At 38.3% G+C, this 21427-nt stretch overlaps 3 protein-coding genes across 4 annotated transcripts; 2 read left to right on the plus strand and 1 right to left on the minus strand.

The window, feature by feature from the left end:
• The first annotated feature begins 700 nt into the window (after positions 1-700).
• On the plus strand, positions 701-4595 carry LOC137741457 (cation/H(+) antiporter 24-like). The gene is made up of 3 exons (XM_068481163.2): positions 701-1075; positions 1655-2662; positions 3168-4595. Exons 1-3 carry the CDS (start codon positions 767-769, stop codon positions 4380-4382), a joined length of 2532 nt encoding a protein of 843 aa, XP_068337264.2. The 5' UTR covers positions 701-766; the 3' UTR covers positions 4383-4595.
• A 1191-nt stretch (positions 4596-5786) lies between these two features.
• Positions 5787-7463, plus strand: LOC137742264 (SWR1 complex subunit 6). 2 transcript variants are annotated; one of them, XM_068482084.2, is made up of 4 exons: positions 5787-6180; positions 6302-6401; positions 6997-7103; positions 7178-7463. In XM_068482084.2, exons 1-4 carry the CDS (start codon positions 6076-6078, stop codon positions 7379-7381), a joined length of 516 nt encoding a protein of 171 aa, XP_068338185.2. In that variant the 5' UTR covers positions 5787-6075; the 3' UTR covers positions 7382-7463. The 2 variants fall into 2 exon arrangements, with proteins under 2 accessions (XP_068338185.2, XP_068338186.2); XM_068482085.2 differs by having other exon boundaries at positions 5924-6180; positions 7223-7463.
• Positions 7464-7760: 297 nt separating this feature from the next.
• On the minus strand, positions 7761-10153 carry LOC137742263 (laccase-3-like). Its single transcript, XM_068482083.2, has 5 exons — positions 10026-10153; positions 9762-9910; positions 9252-9625; positions 8223-9170; positions 7761-8135 (listed from the first exon to the last, which is right to left on the minus strand). The coding sequence occupies exons 1-5, from the start codon at positions 10122-10124 to the stop codon at positions 8005-8007; spliced, it is 1701 nt and encodes a 566-aa protein (XP_068338184.2). The 5' UTR covers positions 10125-10153; the 3' UTR covers positions 7761-8004.
• Positions 10154-21427: the final 11274 nt, after the last annotated feature.

Consider the following 21427-nt stretch of genomic DNA (forward strand, 5'->3'; position numbering starts at 1 on the left):
GTATATATCTCCTTGCACAGCAGCAAGTCCATGATCAACAGCAACATTAGCTTCTTGAATAGACGAGAGTGAAGAAATACTTCTTGAGCTAACCCTTCATTCATGTTAATTTTACTGCATTTGGGCTCGAACCCTCTTTGTTCACTCAAATTTTATGTTTGAAGTAAATAAATAAATAATTGAAATCCAAAATGAATTTTATTTTCACACGTCCAATAATTTTTTTTATCATAGATTATAATATTGGGATTGGCTTCTCTCCTAGCTAATGTTAACTAAGCTTATAATTTTGTCATTGATGAAGATCTTACTTTCATGATTTAATGTTAGTTTTTTCTTCAATATTTTTAAAAAATAGGATTCTTTTTAAATTAACTTAATTGGCTCTCACGATTTTTTTAATGCTAGAAAATCATAAAAATGATTTTGTCATTGAAACATTTTTACATCAATTTTTAAAGAAAATAGTACAGGTAACATTGGAACAAGTAAAGAAATATAGGGGTGATGTCGACAAAAAAAGGGAAAAAGAAAAAGAGATATAGGGGCGATACAAAATATTTGGGTGATGGGTAAGAAATATCAACAACATCCTCACAAACTATTTGTTTTTGTTGGCAACCTCACAAACTAAGAAAATCTGAAAAATGGTCAAAACTTCTTATCCCTTATTAACGCATGTCCTTGCCCCTCTTAGCCTTCTCTCTCTCTCTCTCTCTCTCTCTCTCAACATTTGCATGGTTAGGGTTTCCAGTTACTTCTTTGCATGGTTAGAAAATTCCCACTTTACCTTCCCCCAACTCCTTGGGATGGAGGTTCAAACAGATTTCAGGCGTCCGTGAAAGCTCAGGCCGGCAATGTGTCCATAGATTTCAACAATGTTTATCCTTCAATCATAATTTCATGTGGAAAGACTCGACAGGCAGGCTTCTACAGCTTACTTTACGGTGAAAATCCATTGAAAAGTTCATTCACTCTTTTGTTGTTAGAGTTCGCTTTGATCATCGTCCTCACACGTATCCTCCGTGTTCTTCTCAAGCCTCTCAAACAACCCAGAATGGTCTCAGAAGTCATTGTACGTTCCTCTTCTCCCTAAGAGTTCTTACATATTAATTTGTTAATATATATATATTATATATATGCATATAAAAAAATGTTCATACACGCACTCTCTTAGCATTCGAGCTTTGGTTGATTCCAATGCCAAGAGAGTCATTTAACCTTTATGCATATGTGTGTATATATATAATATATGGATAATGTTAGGGATACTAAAATTTTAAACCAAATTCGCAAATCAAATGATGTGTCACCAATATAAAATAAGCACGTTAATCAACACTTAAGTAATAATCCAATCATTAACATTCACATCATTTCGTTTACAAATTTTGGTTTAAAAATTTGGTCTCCCTAAGTATATATATTTTACGAGTAATGCTAGGGAAATTAAAATTTGTAAACAAAAATTCCAAACTAAATGATGTGTCACCAATAGGAAATGAGCACGTTTATTAACACTTAAGTTACAAAATTTAGTTTCCCTAATATTACCCTATATATATTTACATCATTATAAAGTTCATAAATTCTTTACTAGGTTGTATGAAATTCATCATTTTGGTATTACAATTGACTTGATTACTTTGTTTAGGGTGGTATATTCATTGGACCGTCAATTTTAGGCCGCAGCGAGAAATTTACTTCAGTTATGTTTCCAAAAAATTCAAAATTCATAGTGAGAAATATTGGATTAATTGGATTCACTTATTATTTTTTCTTGTCCGGAGTGAAAATGGACCTTTCACTAGTGAAAAGGACAAATAAGAAACAATTGTACATGGCATTTGCTGGAGTGCTCCTCCCCTTCATAGTTATATCAATTGTTGCATTCAGTTTGCGCAAGTCCATGGACAAAGAACTAGCTAGAATTTCTTCACTTGGATTCATTTCCTCCGGCTTGGCCCTACCGTTGTTTCCTGTCATCCACGCCATCCTCAAAGAGCTCAACCTTCTGAGCTCTGAGATCGGACGTCTGGCATTGTCGATATCGGTGATCAGCGATGCGATTGGAGGGTGTATAATAGTTTTATTTGAGGCAGCTAAGCAAGGTGAGGGCAACCACCTGGCTGTGTTATGGTACTTGATTTCTGTGGTTGTTTTTGTGGCCTTCATTGTGTTTGTGATTAGAAGGAGTTTGTTGAGAGTTGCTGAGACCACCCCAGAGGGGCAACCAGTGGACCAAGCATATGTGGTGTCGATTTTGTTGGGGGTTTTAGTGATGGGATGTTTGGGTGACATCTCTGGGATCACGATTGTAAACGGTGCGTTCTGGTTGGGTTTCGCGATCCCGGATGGCCCTCCGCTTGGATCAACAATTGTAGAGAGGAGTGAGATGGTTATAGTGGATGTTTTGATGCCATTTTCTTTTGCAATGGTTGGGCTTTCTGTGGATGTGAATGCCATGAGCTCTGTTGGTTGGTCAAGCTTGAGTCCCTTGTTTGCCATCATTGCGACTGCCTATGTGGCCAAGTTGCTTGGAACACTAATCACTTCTGCCTTCTTTGAGTTGCCACTCAGAGATGGTGTTACGCTCAGCTTCATGATGATCCTAAAAGGTCAAGTGGAGATAGTGGTTTTACTCCACTGGATGGACAAAAAGGTAAACGTACGTTATTGGCATACACATGAAAGAAATGTTAAATGGACTTACAGAAAGCATAAGATCGTGTAAATTGGCAGTTAATTTGTACTTCTTGGATTACATGACATTGTTAATCAACAAATTAACTGCTAGATTAGATGATAAAAAAATATGACTGAAATCTTCCACTACTTGCATAAAAAAGTTCTTAATTATATTTGTTGCCAAGACATTTTACACCTAAATAGTACTATAATGTTAGTGAGAAGCACAAAAGAATCAAACTAGAGAAAGCAACATCTTACACATCAGTTTGGTGTTTTTCAACTATGATCGAGTTTTGATGAACTTATATATGAAGAGCCTTAACTATTTATCTACACCGAATTGAGCTTATATCCAAACTACATTACTTTTGAACTTAGGGTTTATCATTTTTACTTTTCCTAGAAAATCATAAATGAAACATAATCCTACTCATCCGAATTCACTTGCTCGCTGTTCTGTGTGTATACATGCACAGATAATGGCGATTCCAGGGTTTACAATGATGGTGATATCCATCACTACAATGACTGCAATAGCCACGCCCTTGATCAGCATCCTCTATGACCCAACAAGGCCATACATGGTCCATAAAAGGAGAACCATCCAGCACACTCCTCTGGAGGAAGCAGAACTTCGCATAGTCCTATGTATATATGATGAAGATAGCATAGCTGCCCTCATAAACCTTCTTGAAATCTCCAATCCAACTCTAAGCACCCCGTTCGTAATCTTTTCTCTCCATCTCGTCGACCTTGTTGGCCGGGCTTGTCCTGTGCTTATGGACCATGAAAAGCAGGAAGAGCAAGATTCAAAATATGCAGTTTGTCACACAATTCACAATGTCTTAAAGCAATACCAAGAAACCAAAGGTGAGTGTGTTAGGCTCCATCCCTTCACAGCTATAGTGCCAAACAAAACAATGTATCAAGACATTTGTGACCTAGCTCTTGTGAAAAAGGCCACACTTATAATTTTGCCTTTTCATAAAGAGTGTTTGGATACTCTTGGAGGACAATTAACAGAAATTGTGAGGCATGGGGTTAGATCCGTCAATTCAAATGTGTTAGCCCATGCACCTTGCTCAGTTGGAGTTCTGGTTGACAAGGGTCATGTCAACCAACTGGCATTAAGGAACACCGAGCTCCATTTTGCCGTGCTATTTTTGGGCGGAGCAGATTCTAGGGAGGCATTGTGTTATGCAGATAGGATGGCTGGAAAATTCAATGTGTCACTGACTGTGATTCGGTTTCTTTCACCCAATTCTGAAGGTGATGATGAGATGGAGAAGAAGTTGGATGATGGGGTTGTGACATGGTTTTGGATGAAGAATGAGAGGAATGAGAGGGTGAATTATAAAGAGGTGGTGGTGAGGAATGGGGAAGAGACAATCTCAGCCATTCAATCAATGAATGATGATAATGAAAATAATTATGACCTTTGGATTGTGGGGAGGAAACAAGGGATCAATCCTGTGCTTTTATCCGGGCTATCATGTTGGAGTGAGAATGGTGAGTTGGGAATAATTGGGGACTATATTTCCTCTCTTGATTTTTGTTGTACTGCTTCTGTGTTAGTGGTACAGCAGCAGACTTTGAGAGGGCAAGGGTCAGATAGTACAAGTGGAAGGTTTGCATGTAACCCTAGCCCTACCCAGAAGGTGAAGGATTTGTTAATTTCATGGTGTTGGTAACTAGGGTTTGATATTTCATAAGCCAGATGTGTATTCATTATTAGCTAGGTTCAGGCTTTGACAAATTGCATTTGAAAGAGAAATAGGGACCAGCTAAGGTAGAATTGAGTTTAGGTGAGGGAATAAAATTAGTACTCATTTGAATGTATACTTTTTGATGTATCATATGTTAATTACATGTATAGATACTTCATATCATGTACTCATTTCATACAGACGGTAATTCTACTTCAACTCAAAACATACGCGCTTATTAGCAACTCTCCCACAAAGTTAATCCTCTTCCCTACAAAGAAACTCTTCTTAGCACTCGATAAGTCATATATGACACTCATTTCTTATGAAAACATAAGGGAAGAACTACACTTTAATGATTGTATCATTAGTTTATTAGAGTAAACAACAACAACAACAACCAAGTTTTATTTACCCATATCTTTCTTATAACTGAATAATCTACTCTTGGTTTTGCATCAAGTTTTCTTTTAAATTCTAGAATGCCACTACTCTTGGTTTTGCATCAAGTCTTCTTTTAGCTCCAATACTCCATATCTTTCTTATAGTCTCTTACCAAGTTTTCATAGGTCTTTCTTTACCCATTTTGCCCTCTAAGGCTCTATCTCGTAGTCGTATCTTATGAATCATCTATAGGTCTTTGGTTCACATGTTCAAACCACCTTAACCAATTTTCTTTTATCTTATCTTCAATTGCGGCCACTCCAAATTTACCTGAGATATCCTCATCCTCAATCCTATTATTTCTCATGTGCCCACACTTCCAACAAAGCATTCTCATCTTCGCTACACTAATTTTCTGCATATGTTGCTTTTTGACCACCTAAGATTTCATGTCATAAAGCATTGCTGGCCTTATTATCGTCTTATAAAATTTTTCCTTGAGCTTTAGTGGCATACAATAATCTCACAATACGCTCAATAAAGAAAAGCGGGAGTGCATCAGGTAGTCGACAGCCGACACTTTGTTCTTCGCGTCAGATCCCAATAATATGAATCATTAGTTTTTTAAGAGTATCGATAACTAATTCTTACTGCAATTAAAGATACATCCAATGAAACCATGAACATTATGATGGAAGTCATCATGTATTTTTTCAAGCGATAATGGGAGAAAGTATACTCAAATACCGCACCTCTTAAGCTACAACCTTGTACGTGTCAAACAAATAACAGCAATAATAAATTTAGATTCTGAATGTGCTGATCAAATCTTTGGGTGAATAATTATACAAATTGTCTGGATTTGCTAATATTGGGCATATGTTTACCAATTCCAAGGTCCTGTTACCAATCATAACAAAGAAACTACTTTCGATTGGAGTCCTAAGCCCAAATCTCTCACTTTCTTCCACCCCCCAGTCCTCCAGGACCTCCACTCTCTGCAATGTCCTCCATTGTTGTGCAGTAACGCCTCTCTCTCTCTCGATACAGCTTCGGTGATACAATTTTCTTTCTGTATATTCGATATGTTTTGCGAAGTCAGCGACTACCCAAATCTTAATGTCATAAAAGTCGACGACTTTAGCTGAGCCACTCACAGTGAGCACCAGATTAATCCGACCCAGAAAGGTTTTACTCATTCCAATCATGCTTTCTTGATCGAAAGCCATTGCTATCGATTTTCCATCACTCGAATTTTCGAAAAGAAGACTCCTTTCAACTTCTTCCTGCAGCAATGGACGACGATGGGTCCAACCCATTGCGCCGAATGTCGAGTCGAACTCGAAGGGTTGCTTCGAAAATGACTGCTGCCCTGCAGAGCAGTGACAACCGCACGCAGGTATGTACAAACAGAAATGTATTTATATGTTTCGGTGTTTTTTTTATTTTTTTTATTTTTTATTTCTGTGAATTTGTATAAGTATATTAGAGTTGATGGGTTATGCTGGTTGGTGTTTTAGGCTGCCCTTGCTCGGCTTGAAGCTTTGGAAAATGATAATGCTGGTTTGGAGAGGGTAGAAGTTAACGACGATGATGAAGCTTCTCTTGACGATGATGATGGTAATTTTTCATGGAACTTCTCTTTAACCACTCTGTTCTTGTTGGTTTTTTATTTTCGTATTTGTTTTCATAAAGAAGTTATTACCTTGTATTAGACAGTGGGATTTAGATTCTGTTGAATGATTTTGCATCTGAAACCGAAGTGCATTGTGATGTCAATATATGCATTTTAAGCCTTTCTGGTTGGGAAATGCTCGTTAAGTTATTAGCTATGGTGTTTAAGTATGGCCATCAAACGGTATGTAAGAACGGAAGATATTCTGATCAACCTCTCTTTCCCTCTCTCTCATCACTTGAAGTTATTTCAGTAAGTTGTCTATCGAAGGCAATTGTAGCTTAGGTAGTCTAAGTCTTAGAGGGATATTGTTTTTCCGTTCCAGTCGAATTTGGTTAAAGTAATAACTAAACGTTTGGGAAATTCCTCCTGCAATTATCATCCAACATGCGTATATTTTATTTTCCAATGGATTTACATCTTTCATTAATGGAAATTTTTTGATGTAGCGAGAAATAGCTCTGGTTGTTCGCTGTTCAAGAATTCTTGTTTAGGCATGGTATGAAGGAAAAGAAATAACAATTTGAACTGCTGCTGCAGTGTTTATAACAAAGAAGCAGTCTAAGGGCACCAAGCGTAAAACCCGGCAGGCAAAAGCTCTCGAGGCCAAGAAGGCCCCAAGAACATTCCTGGAGCTTGTACATGAGGTAACAGGGATTTTTCTGCATGTATTCTTTTAGGACCGTGTCTTTCCTTATATAATTTTTCTCATGGAAACAAGGCAAATCTCGACTTCTTGCCTCCTTATGTTCCTTCCTATTTGAAGGCAGCAGTGGGACCACCAAGCTCCACCTCCCGCCTCCATTTCTGCACTGTTTGTGGTTCTGCTGCCACCTACACATGTGTGAGGTGTGGGGTGCGCTTCTGCTCTGGTCATTGCCAGAATATACACAATGATACTCGATGTCTGAAGTTTGTTGCCTGATTGGTGAGTGGTTTGAACCAACATACGTAACTTTAGTGAACTTTATGCTGACACATGTTGATAATCCATAAACTATCATTTACTGTGTTGTTAGTAGTTACTGTAATCTTGTTTATATTGTTGTTTTGGTTCTAGTCTCCCTGAGAAGTAGGTGTACCGTCATTTACACTAATATCTCGTCATTCCTGGAGCTTGTTCACCATAAGAGTTGCCGTAGTTTATTTCTAGAACGGTTTTATGCAGACTGCATGGTGCACCTTATGGGGAAGTTAGCACCATCTCACCACATAGAAGCTAGGTTGATCTCATGATGTGTTTCCTTCATATTTTGAGCTATCAACTCATCATCTGAAAGCCGGAATGAATAAGATACGCAATCTGAACTGTTTCAAATCTTATATTCCTTTCCTTGAATTCGGAATCAAATCATAACATGACAACTTTACTGCTTTGTTGGAGCATTGTCCAACTCTTGACTCCATACGGGAAAAGAAATCACAGTGGGAACTCACTGACAAATTCAACCTTACCAATACATAATAAATCTAAGAATGCAAGATAACAGCAAATCTTGCAATTTCAATAGTGAAATCCAACTGCGAGTGCCATCTTCTGCTGGTAATTTAGCATCGGGGTAGATCTGGTGGAGGGGGAATTACAGATTGTAATGGTTCGATTCCGTTCTCGACTAGAAAAGCCATAGCCAAACCCAGGAAGAGATGTGAATCTAAGTGACAGTGCATCAGCCAGACACCTAATTTGGTCAAGAAGTAGAAAGATATCAAAATAGTGAACAAATATAGGTTAGACGAAAGCTTAGGATACGAGATTAGCATGTTACCTGGATTATCAGCCTTAAATCGTATAGCTACCCATCCCCCTGGAGGTGTTCCGATAGTATTTCTCTGTGGCGGGTCAAAGAGGTTGAATCTTGCTGGATCTGTGCTGGGGTTGTAGTTTCCAAATCCTGATCCAATCACGTAGAAATGGTACCCATGAAGATGCATAGGATGCTCCTCAATAGTCACAATATTTGTGTCCTGAAGCACTATTTGTACATTAGCACCATACTTCAACCTGTAGAGCTTAGTTCCACGACGAGGTGACCATAGCCCCCGGGGCACATTTCCAGTATAATTGAATTGCACAGGAGGAATAGGTGGAAAGTCTGTGGTGAAGACACCGGGTACACCATAGTAGGCAGCTTGCATTAAGGAGTTAGTTCTTGGTAATACAAAGGAAACATTGTTCATGCTAGCTGCAAAGCGGGTGTTGTTTGGTCCTTGACATCGAGGGCTGTTGGGAACTGTGCAGTTATAAAGTCCTAAACCCACAGTGAAAAACAGGTACTCGTCAATCTGCGTGGGGACTCTGACCTGGGATGGGCTCTTTACCTGGGCAGTGTATGCAGTAGCAGTTGCTGTGTCATTGTAAGCTGGCAATGTAGGAAATACTGGTGCTAAACCTTGATTTGAAGAAGCAGCATTCTTGTACTCAAGGATAGCAGTGGTGGTGGTATTGTCGAAGGGCGCATTCTGGGCAGTCTGATAAGCACGAGCAGCCATGTAGTACCGAGCAGGGCGCTGATCAGCAGTAAGCAGAGCATCGGTTGTTTGGCCAGGGCCTAACATGATAACTCTGGTTGCGAAAGGTTTTGTGTAAGATGCGTCAGCGCCCACAACAGTCAGTTGGTGGTTGGCAACGGTAAAGAAGAGTTCTTGATTGAGTGCAGAGTTGATGATTCTCAGGAGAAGTGACTCGCCTGATACGACTGGAATTCGAATGGTTTCTGCATCGCCATTTTTTTTTTATGTCAACGCATTATGCATCGTTTTATTTTGCATATTTAAGCAAGTGGAATTTAGCAAACCTTTTCTGGAACATCTGTAAAGATCACCAGGCTGGCCATTAATGGTGTATGCATCGGAGACATTTGGTGCTCCTCCTGTGAAAGCCGCAAGCCTCATGACATCTTGGGGGTCTCGATCAAACCATTCCCCAAGAAGAATGGGAACTTCTCGTTTTGGCATTGGGAAGGGGTAGGGAACACCCAATCTAGGGTAGATTATGAGGGCTCCATAGACAGTGGCTCTGAGCCATCTGCTGTGAGCATGCCACCACAAAGTGCCCTCTTGGTCTATGATTGTGAACCTGTATGTGTAGGTAGCTCCTGGTTGGATAGGGCACTGTGTGACGTATTCCGGACCATCTGCCCATGGATTGTTCAGCTGCCTCAGTCCATGCCTGAAAGATACAGAACAATAAGCAGTACATAAACTTGGTACGGATACTAGACAAACATTAAACCGTATATAAACCACGATTTAGTTTATTAGCAGCGGAATATTCAGAAGCATCGTAAATTATGATGAATGAATACCAGTGGATGGTGACGTATCTTGCTCTGTTGGTAACTGTGACGGCAACGGAATCTCCATTTCTGACTTCCAAAGTTGGACCTGGGAACTGGCCATTGACTGTGATTGTGCTGTGGGTTCTGCACAGCCTCCTCACCGGCCTCGCTTCAACCTATTTCGAAATTTCCACGCACAAAACACAGGTGTTATGAATACGAATACACAAATATGAACATGAACGCGAATACGAAGACTACTGTATGCATACGAAATGAATGAATACGTACGATGAATTCATGGAAGTGAAATTCTGCAGCTGTGAAGGAAGCTAAGGAAGTGAGGAAGGCAAGAAGGCCAAGCAGAAGGGTAAGTTTGGAGGCCTCCATTGCTTTGCTGGTGATAGTGTGAACTTAGACTTGTGAGGGAGGACCTATTTATATATTTCTGGATTAAGCGGGAAAGGGAAGAACAAATATTAATTTTAATTTAATTTAATATTTTGAGAAATTACCCATGTAAATTAGGTTTCTAGGTCAACATTGGACACTGAAGATCTTTTAGGACATATTAGTCCACCCAAAAAGGGGATTTGGTTCACCCACTATGCCCTCCTCGGTCCAGTGTTAACAAATGTTTAGCATCTCAAAGGTTTGGTGATTCTTATTAGTGCCTTGATTTATTAGGGATTGAGCTTAAGGTCATAAGCCATGACCAAATCTATGAAGGGATTGAGAGTTATGCTTTACTTGATGCGAGCAATTGAAAAGCTCCGTGGTCGGAAAATGTTAATTATTGACGGTCGAGTGTACTATTTTGTTATTGGGGGCGGATCTGTGACATCATTTTTTTTACATAAATTTTTATGCGTTTTAGTGGGGTTCACTCTGTAATATATTTTAATGATCTGAATCGGCTATCTTTTAGAGCATCATTCACAGGTCATGCTTGTAAAAAATTAGACAAGTTCAATATCATTAAAACATTCATTTGTAGTGAAGGAAACATTCGAATATTGTTCTACAAAAAGCACTAAACGCTTAATCCAACAATTACATGGTTTTAGATGTGGGTGATTTTTAGTAGATGCGATATTTGAGGGAAGACCTAAAAGATAGACGGTTCAAATCGTCAAAATACAGTAAGGAATGGACTTCACAAAAACGTGTCCAGTTGTGTAAAAAAAATGATGCCGCAAATTCTCCCCCTTTGTTATATTCTCAATTTAGACCGGTGCAAACAATGTAACATGTTAGACGGTCCAGCAATGTAAGAAATTTTTATTGTCGTTCCTATTTCATACTTCATCGTATCCCTCCGTGGCAAGTGAATCACACAACCACTTGTCCATCATCTATCATGCCTTGTGAGCCAAGACATTTTGAAGCATTCTAAATTGACTCATTCACCCAATTTTTTTTGCTATTTCACCTTTGCTTTTCAAAACCTATATATTATATAGGGACAGTTAAATGGGGGGTTGAATTTTGGTTTGATTTGGTAGGGAGGAAGAAGAAGAAAAGAATAATTTTTGTTGCATTAGTTTAGTTTTTCCGTTATGAATTTGATACAAGAAACTTCCACCCTAGGAAGAGGAGGAGGGTCCGTCTATGGAAGTAGCAAGTTTCTTGCTCCTATCATCACCTCCACCATCTTGAATAATTAGGGTTTCTAACGACTTGGTCATATTGAAAACCGATTAACTCGTTTATGTATAATCTACGATCGAGTGCTCAAACGAAATATATACTCCAACGGGCAAACTTACTAGGAGATGGAATTACGGGCAAAAATGCTATTTTTACTCTATCTTTTATACAAAATTTGTGACACTTTTCTAATAGAGATTGGACTAGACCTGGCAAACAGTTAGTGTTTGTCGTTTTCGTGTCAAATTTGTTATCTTAAAGGATCATGTCGTGTCAAACCCGTTATCGTAACGGGTTCTAAACAAGTGACCCGATTTGTCAACGCATCGTGCAAGAAATTGTCAAGTGGATATCGGGTTCTTAACTAGTAACCCGATAACAACCTGAATCGTTAACGCATTGACCCGAAACCTGTTACAATTGTGTCTTTTCGTGTTAGGTTAACGTGTCATGCAATAAATTGTCAATCATCATAAAATTCCATGTGTTGGTGAGCCCAGGGCCGGTCTAGAGATTTTTGAGGCCCGGGGTGACGTAAAAAAATGTGCCCTCACTTTATATAAGAAAATTATTTGTTTTCACACGTAAGACATCGATAAAATATACTTTGAAAAATACTTCAAATTTAATAATTTAGAAACAAGGAAAAACTAATTTATTTTGTATCATGAGAAGGAACAAAAAAACTCTGGGTTTACAAGTAGATAGATATGAGTTTTGTTTTCCATCTGAACTTTTAAAGTGTTTTTGTATAAATCGTGAGGTGTTTTTTCTTATTTACTAACCTTGTCAATATGAGACTAAAAAAATAATGATATTTTTGAGTCTTTAATTGATATGTATAAGTAATAAATTGGTACTAAATTAAATTTTTTGATGACACGTTATATGATTTGCAAATTTGGTCTAAAAATTTGGTCAATGCATTGCTCTTTGTGGAAGATTAGGAACAAATGTTTAGAAAGAACAACCCACATAGTTACTAGCTATTAATTAAAAATAAATTAACAACCGAACAAAAATTTGTAAAAATTGAAAAGAATAAACATGCATTTAGCATTTCAAACTTAGGACCTCTCGTTAATTTTAAACAACAAAAACCATTGATTCTATTAAACTTCTTGATTATTTAGCCAAATTTTATATATTTATACTCTTATGAAACGAAATTTGTAAAAATTGAAAAACAAATAAACACACATTGTGTTTTGAACCCAAGACTAATTTCAAATAACAAAACCACCGGTTCTAGTTGAACTTCTTTGTCATTGAACCAAATTTTATAAATTTATACTCTTATGAAAACATATACAAATATACCACCCTAATAATTTTGGGCCTCGGACAGTCGTCCTGCCCGCACTGGGCCTGGGCCGGCTCTGGGTGGGCTCTACTTATATTAAGAGGTAGTACAAATGTGGTATAAAAAATATAGTAAGTATAGAATTACTCTTCTATGAGTGATTAGTCTACAAAACAAACGATTGAAAAGTAAGACTTGTTAGCAAACCAAAAGGATTAAAAATAATATGTTCGAAAGCGAAGTCAGTTGACACTTCCAAAGTGTATGAACATTTCTATGATGGCTTTTTGTCAAGGTGTACGAGTATTTCTGTGATGGTAGTTATTTTTCAAAAGTGTTTGAATATTTCTTTGATGGTTTTTTTTTTCAAAGTGTAGTATTTGTTTAAAACATCAATCAAGGCACTAATTCGCATGAAGAGTAGTTAATCTTGTGTTAGTTAATTCTTATTGATTTGAGATGAAGCAGGTACTGTCCAGATTTTCAATGTATCAAGAAGATCTGTCTTGGAGGCTCCCAGCCAATTAGAAATGTTCTTACGAGATGTAATTAGGAATTTAGGTAGTCTGCCAACCAACTTTGGAGAAATCATATCATATTTCATAATTTTTTGGTTCCTAATCTTAAACCTAGACCGGGACATGACAAAACAATCAAACACGCATCCTCCCCATGTCACACGAGCTACTCATATTGTTGTTTGACCGTTGTTCATGGATTTGAACTCACGGTCTGTACAAAAGTTTAGACTGAGTCCACTAAACTAAGCACGTGTACGGAAAAATAAGCAAAAATGCTTTCAAATCACCAATGCGTTTTTATGGAATCGTTTAGAAGTGTTTATAAAATGATAGAAAACTCTTTTAGAAAAAATATTTCTGAATTCCAAAACCACTTAAAGTGCTCTTTGCAAGAAACACTAGTTTTGTGCTTCTTACAAGAAGCTAGTTATATGCTTCTTGTATGAAGCAGTTCAAGTGTTTTTCTAAAGTTTACTTGTATTTTTACTAAGTATTGGGTTAAAAAACATTTCACAAAAAACACTTTCAACTATTTTAATATCACCAAAAATGCTTAGAACTATGTTTGACAAAAATGGTTAAAAGTGCTTTTGAATTAAAAAAAAAAAAAAAAAAAAAACACCTGGTGCTTTTCTAGAAAGCACTTGTTTTTTTTTATTAAAACTTTCCATTTATTCCTAATAGAAGTGTTTTTACTACTTCTAACTATAATTGTCTTTTGAAAAAAAACAACTTCAGACGAGCCCTAAATTATCACTGGCAATACATTTTGTCACTTTTATCATCAATACGCTTCATTAATCTGACTCACAATCACAAAAAAACAAATAAGACTCTAAATCACATGAAGCGACATGAACGAAAGAACCAATACTTTGATCAACTACATTTCACAAAATGCTTGACAAATTATGAGATGAAATAACAGAAAACAAAACTTGGAAGTCCAAAATTTTGTGCCTATAAAAATTACTAAAGTTACAAGCCTGTGTACACTGCCCAACAAGAAAATTACAGCACAACCGCTAACAGAACCACTGCCGGCACAAAACCGCGAAAAAAAAAAAACAAGTTAATTTATCCAGTCAATCAAGTCCGCACCAAAGACCTGTTAATTTATCCAGTCAATCAAAGTCGTCTGATACACCGTCAAGTTATGGGTGCTCTCACCCATATCCAAGTGGGTACAAATCTTCGCAGGAATTAAGCAAATCTTTTGATTAATAAACTTTTCTGGCTTTACTTCTTTCAAATTTCAAAATAAATAAGGGGATTCACAAAAGTTCTAGTTTTTCATTTTTCTTTTAACATCACAAATATATGGAGAGAATAATGCCAAAATGAGTACAGATTAAAACTGGTGGTGCAATACTACCTCAAATGACTTTAGGCCACTAGAGACCCCCAAAACCGTAGCATCATCAAGTGTGAATCCCAACATTTTTGCATAGCGCTCAAGCAAACTCTTAAGTTCTGAGGGGACTTTGGGGTCAGCTGTTGTTCCATTGGCCTCGAGATTTTCTTTCAGTGATTAGAAGCGTTCTGTGTGGATAGATAAATCATCCGACTAAGAAGAGACTTCCTCTCGATAAGTCTCCTTACATTTGCTTGTTAGGTTTTGAACTTATACATATCATGATAAGGATATCTAAACGTGGGTTTAAACCAATTAGGAGTCATGGCTATGTCAATAACCGATCTCCTAGAATTAAGGGATATGGGACGTGATTGCTGCAGTTCATAGCAGTTGCTATCCAATCGTCATGATAGATGGAAGTTGGAGAAGTTCAGTTCGATATAATAAGGGATTCCCTGCTCACAAAGAAAACGTTCTGTAATCAGGGTTCTATCACCATTGGAACATAAGGTCTTGAGTGAGTAGAAGAATTCTTATGTGTTACCAGTAAACATAGCCTGCACCAGGTCTTTCAGTTGGTGTTGCTGCTGTCTTTGTTGCTGGACAGATGGGTTCTCAGGTATGGTCGATTTTTTTTTTTTTAATGCCAGCTCTTGTAATGTTATATGTAAGATATGTTGTTTGTGATCCTTGTTGAAGACTAACAATTTATAGTTCCTACATCTGGTATCAGAGCCAGGTTAGTCTACTTGGATTCAAACTTAATTATCTTAACATTTATACCTATATCATTTACTGGGAATATTTGCTGTACGGGGAAGAAAATTGCCTCAACCTAGCCCCTAATGTTAGCATCGGTGATTGTTGCCTTGATTCATGACAGCATCTAATTCCCTACTTCATGGCTGCCTTGGTTAATGATGGTTTCATTTATTATTTTGAGGCATTTATTTATGACATTTTGATTTCTTGGTTCATGGTTGCCTCAATATCTTGTTGCCTAATTCCTAATTACAAGTTCCTGTAATGTTTTTTGATTGTTTATATATGCAAGTACAAGTAAAAAGATGATTATGTCACCAAACTTGTGAAATCTCTGCTTAGAGAACCTAACATTGCTTCCCTTTCTTTCACCTAAATTTGGTACAAGCAGAATAAAATTTATATTACAGAAGGAAATGAGAAAATTCAAATAGATAAGTAGGGTGTTATTGACACAGGGTAACTTCATGGAATCAAATTCTCCAAGTCACCATCAATAAAATACATATTAGTTGTACAACAGTGCAAGACAGTTTCATACCGAGTTTTCTTTCGGACAATAGGATACTCCTTCAAAAGGACCTGACACCATTGATAAGTCTCGAATCAGTTCTAGAAACTATTAGCAGAGGCGAAAAAGAGGCACAAAACAAAACAAGACCATGGTATGGTGTGCAAGAACATGTATAAAAAAATAGAAATGAATGCTCTCCTCTTCAAAAATTGAACAAGAACCAGACACTTACGATTGGAGAAATAATGATTGCCCTTAGTTCTGTGAATCCAACACTAGTACATTCCAGTTATGCATTATGCAATGTATCAACATGCCAACAATTGTTGCTCATAATTTTTGTAGCAAGTTTTACTGACTAAAAATTGAAGTAGGAGATATGATCCATGTGATACTGACCTAAATGATAGTTTCTTTCTAAAGTTGGTGCCCACCATGGACGAGACTGCAAATCTTCATTGAAGGTCAAAGATACAAGTAAAAAGTTGATGACTCACTACCCTCCAATTGCTTTCGGGTAAGAACAAAGCTACAGCAAACGGGCTAATTTGCCTATAAAAGGAAGAAGAGGTCCCAGAGATAAGGACACTCAACCAATCAAACAAACAAACATACAAACTCTGCTCTCAAGCCAGATTTGCATCCAAACATTGTTATCAACCCAGATCTCAATCTTTTCAGGATTATTCCTTACAAAGGCCATCTTTTGTCTAGTTTAAAGCTCTGCTACCTCCCTTGGTGGCCTAGTATCGATTCCCTTGTGCAAACTTGTTTACCATCCATCCCTTTTTAGCGTATAAACCCTGTAATCTCAAAGAAAAGTAACTACAAGAAGTTCAACCTTGCCAAACAAGGTGAAATCTTGCCCGAGACTCTTTGTTTGTTCTCTGAATTAATAGATCTATTGCTTAATGTATTCTCCATCATGTATTCAATTCATTTCCATTAGTTTTCCTATTATAAAAGTCTCATTTGTATTCAACTCATTTCCATCAGTTTTCCTATTATAAGAGTAGCTTCGAGCAGTCGTGCTTAGGGGAACAGAGCGGGCCGTAACAACCAGGGTCCTAGGACTCGTGACGGCCGTAACAATGGATTGGAACATCAGGCTCATGGGCGTATCAACGCCATGACTCAGCAGGAGGCGTAGTAGGATCCTAGAGTCATTACTAGTACGTTACTTATTTTTGGTAATTAGTCTCGTGTTCTGATTGATCCAGGTGCTACTTACTCTTTCAAATCTCGACAATTTGCACAGATGGTGAACCAGCAACCTACCCCACTTGGATATGATATGTTTATACAAGTGCCATATGGAGACCTATTCTATGCAGAATGCGAGTATAGGGATTGCCCAGTAATTGTTGAAAGGGAACTTATGGAAGCCAATTTGATTCCCTTCAAACTTGTGGAGTTCAACGTCATTCCGGGAATGGATTGGTTATTTAGGCACAATGTCTATGTCGGATGTAGGGAGAAATTTGTGACCTTTGATCGGCTTGGATGACCATTGATCACGTTTCAGGGTGAGCGACGAATCCTTCAGAATAATATCATTTCTGCCATCCAGACGACAAAGTTACTGCAGAAGGGTTGTGAGGAATTCTTAGCTCACGTTGTCACACAGGATTAACCCTTTCTGTGTGCAGAAGATATGCCAGTGGTGAATGAATTCACCGATGTTTTTCCTGAGGGCTTGCCAGGGTTACCACCTATAAGGGAAATTGAATTTACTATTGATTTACTTCCAAGTACCAACCCTATCTCCTTGGTACCTTACCAAATGGCACCGGAAAAGTTAAGGGACTTGAAGATTCAACTTCAGGAGCTTGTGGATAAATGTTACATCTAGCATAACATGTCACCCTGGGACATTCTTGTACTCTTTGTCAGAAAAAATGATGGGTTGATGAGACTTTGCATCGACTAAATGCAGCTTAACCGGGTGATAGTGAAGAACCGTTATCCCCTACCCAGGATTGATGATTTGTTTGACCAACTAAGGGGTGCTCAGGTGTTCTCTAAGATTGATCTTCGTTCGGGTTATCACCAGCTACTGATCCGAAACAAAGAGGTGCCGAATACTACTTTCCATACTTGGTATAGGCACTATGAGTTCCGTGTTATGCCTTTTGGATTATCCAACGCACCTGCAACATTCATGAATTTGATGAATAGAGTTTTCAGACGGTATCTTGACCGGTTTGTAATTGTATTCATTGATTACATCTTGATATACTTTAAGAGTAATGTTGAGCACATGAAACATTTGAAGTTGGTGTTGGAAAGGTTGAGGAAGAACCATTTGTATGCAAAGTTCAGTAAGTGTTAGTTTTGGCTAGACCAGATCAGCTTCCTCAGACATGTGGTTTCTGCTAAGGGAATTAGTGTGGATCTTCAAAAAATTTCGGCAGTGTCTACATGGGAGCAACTGAGGAATGTTACGGAAGTGAGGAGCTTTCTGGGACTAGCTGGCTATTATAGACGTTTTGTACAGGACTTCTCAGCTATCGCTCTGCCTCTTACTAAGTTGACCCAGAAGGGGGTCAAATTTGAATGGGATGAGAATTGTGAACGGAGTTTTCAGGAGCTCAACACAATGTCTTACTCACGCCCTCATCCTTGCTCTTCCAGACGATGGCGGTGAGTTTGAAATCTACAGTGATAGATCCTTATCAGGATTGGGTTGTGTTCTGATGCAGCATAGGAAAGTCATCACATATGCTTCCAGGCAGCTCAAGAATCACGAGAGAAACTACCCCACTCATGATCTGGAACTCGGAGCAGTGGTCATTGCTCTAAAAATCTGGCGACATTACTTGTGCCGCATCATAAGAGTTTAAAGTATGTTTTCACCTAGCATGAGCTGAATTTGAGGCAGAGGAGGTGGTTTGCCGATGACACAATCGAGGTTTTATGGCATTTGGGTGATTGTGGATCGACTTACCAAGACTACTCACTTCTTACCTGTTCGACAAGCCTACACACTTGAGAAGTTGGCAAAGTTGTTCATCGATAATATTGTTAAACTCCACGGTGTACCTATCACCATTGTCTTGGACAGAGATCCAAGATTCACCTCCAGGTTTTGGAGAGTGTTCCATAATGCCATTAATACTCAGCTGTTGTATAACATTGTTTATCATCCATAAACCGATGGTCAATCTGAAAGGATGATTTAAACTTTGGAGGACATGTTGAGAGTGTCTATTCTTCAATGGAAGGGTAGTTGGGATATCAACTTGCCATTGATCGATTTGCCTACAACAACAACTATTATTCCAGTATCGACTTGGCACCTTTCGAGGCACTGTACAGGAAAGCGTGCTGGACACCGTTATGTTGGACAGAGGTTGATGAATAAGTGTTAGTGGGACCAAAAATTGTTGACACCACTAACACTAACATCCAGTTGATTAAGAGGAATCTGAAAACGGCACAAGATCGGCAAAAGAACATCGTTGATCGACATTCCAGGGATCGTGAGTATGAGATTGGAGACTTTGTCTTTCTGAAGTTGTCACCCAGGAAGGGTGTGGTTCATTTTGGTAAGCAAGGCAAGCTAAGTCCTCGATATGTTGGCCCCTACCAGGTCACATAGAGGATTGGTGCAGTTGCTTACAAATTAGAGCTACCACCAGAATTGTCGTAGATTCACGACATTTTCCATGTCTCCATGCTTCGAAAGTATGTACCGAATCCCTCCCATGTCATTCAGCCAGAACCATTAGAGCTCAGTCAGGATGTAAGCTATGTTGAGGAATCCGTGGCGATCATCGATCGACAGGATAAAACACTGAGGAACAAAGTCATCCCATTAGTGAAAGTGTTGTGGAGGAATCATGCAGTCGAGGAAGCGACACGGGAATTAGAAGAACACATAAGGAGTCAGTATTCGTATTTGTTTATTTGAGATTAGAATTTTGAGGATGAAATTTTTTTAAAGGGGGTAGATTGTGAAACCCTACACCCAAAAGAATTGTACTTTTCATTTTTTTTACAAGAAATATGAAATTACATTTATGCCCTTATTCCTTACCCAATTCGGATCTCCTGTTTTGGATTCCTTTTAACTCTTATCCTTTCTCTGGCTGCCACGTGGCAACTCCCCTAACCCCCATCTTTTTCCTCTATTCTCCCCGCATTACTCTCTCTTAGCTCACAATCACTTTTATCTCCCTCTCACATATATTTCTCCCTCTCCCTGAACTACTAACACCCACACATACACCCTTTTAGAGTTAAACGACGATGGAGACGACACCGTGCACCACCACCCTCTACCACCTCATCAACCTCCCGACGAGGAAAAAGAAGAAAACCCAACTCCGGCAAACCCTGGGGCTTTTGAGTCAAAACCCGGCCGACTCCAGCCACTTCATGGTGAGTTTCAGGTATGGTAATTTTCCCCTCGTCTCACTCTTCGTTTTGATACTTAGATCGTGCCCTAGGGAGTTGGTTTGTTGTCAACTGTAGCTATGAAGGCTCTGGTCTTAATCCCCAGCGAGAAACGGGCCAAGCCTAAAAACCCAACCCCAACCCGGCCTTTGGGACTCGGCGTCGGCCCAATTGACTGACCCAAAACCCTTTAATGTTTTGTTTTGTGCCCCCTCATGACTTATAATCGAGACGTACAATCTCAGCGTCAAGACACTCTCGCATCGACATCTTCAAATCCTCTTGGTGCATGACCTATCCCTTGTTCATGCAATTTTATTATTTCTTGTAGTGTCCTAGATTAGTTGTATGCTCTGAACATGTTCCTCAATTGCATATTCTTTATATTTAAATTTATATATTTTATTTATATTCTTTGTTCTCATGCATGTTAGTATAGCTTCGTCACCTTCGGGTGTCTGCTAGCACGTGCCTACCCTAGTATATGAAGGATATCAGGGTTGCGTGTGTCATTACTGCCCTCCAGAGCAGTGACAACTAAAGGTGGGTTCGGTTTCAATCGGTTAGGTTTTTTGCCAAAACCGAAACCAAACCGAAATTTCGGTTTGGTTTAATTTTTTTCTGGTTTTATTCGATTAGGTTTAATTTTGGTTTGGTTTTTTTCAGCTCGATTTCGTTTCGATTCAGTTTGGTTTTTTTATAAAACCTTTTTTTTTTTTTTTTATTTTTTAAATTTGAAAATTGGAATATGCTCTACAATTTTGCTTACCGTTTTTTCCATTTTGAAGAAAGTAAAGGAAGAAAAAAAGACAAAGAGAAAGAAGATGCAAAAAGAAACAAAGAGAAAGAAGATACAGGGAGGGTCGGGTGGGGAGAAAAAAAAGGAAAGAAAGCAGAGGGTCGGATGGGGAGAAAAAAATGGAAGAAAGAAAAAGGTTGGGTGGGAACAAGAAATATGACTTGGATTATGGGTTGATGGTTGGTCTAAAACAAAATCTTAAAACTTGGGTGTAAACTTAAATTGGGTTTGGAATATAAACACTCAAATATTAAAAAAAATAAATAAACTTAATTATATTTAATTCGGTGGTTTGGTTTTTGAATCACCTAAACTGAAACCAAAACAATAACTTTCGGTTCGGTTCTGTTTTTTTACTTCGGTTCGATTTTTTTTTTTTTAGTTTGGAT

The sequence above is a fragment of the Pyrus communis genome, chromosome 11 (genome assembly GCF_041283825.1).
Source record: "Pyrus communis isolate YQ-2024b chromosome 11, ASM4128382v1, whole genome shotgun sequence".
Taxonomy (NCBI): domain Eukaryota; kingdom Viridiplantae; phylum Streptophyta; class Magnoliopsida; order Rosales; family Rosaceae; genus Pyrus; species Pyrus communis.

Excerpts from the sequence above, each read along its gene's own strand:
- LOC137741457 (XM_068481163.2), top strand. The coding sequence starts at position 767 with ATGGTTAGAAAATTCCCACTTTACCTTCCCCCAACTCCTTGGGATGGA. Across the intron at positions 1,076-1,654 it reads GAATGGTCTCAGAAGTCATT|GGTGGTATATTCATTGGACC; the intron begins GTACGTTCCTCT and ends TACTTTGTTTAG. Across the intron at positions 2,663-3,167 it reads TCCACTGGATGGACAAAAAG|ATAATGGCGATTCCAGGGTT; the intron begins GTAAACGTACGT and ends ATACATGCACAG.
- LOC137742263 (XM_068482083.2), bottom strand. The coding sequence starts at position 10,124 with ATGGAGGCCTCCAAACTTACCCTTCTGCTTGGCCTTCTTGCCTTCCTC. Across the intron at positions 9,626-9,761 it reads AGATACGTCACCATCCACTG|GCATGGACTGAGGCAGCTGA; the intron begins GTATTCATTCAT and ends TGTATCTTTCAG. Across the intron at positions 9,171-9,251 it reads TTACAGATGTTCCAGAAAAG|AAACCATTCGAATTCCAGTC; the intron begins GTTTGCTAAATT and ends ATGGCGATGCAG.
- LOC137742264 (XM_068482084.2), top strand. The coding sequence starts at position 6,076 with ATGGACGACGATGGGTCCAACCCATTGCGCCGAATGTCGAGTCGAACT. Across the intron at positions 6,402-6,996 it reads TTCTCTTGACGATGATGATG|TGTTTATAACAAAGAAGCAG; the intron begins GTAATTTTTCAT and ends CTGCTGCTGCAG. Across the intron at positions 7,104-7,177 it reads TCCTGGAGCTTGTACATGAG|GCAAATCTCGACTTCTTGCC; the intron begins GTAACAGGGATT and ends CATGGAAACAAG.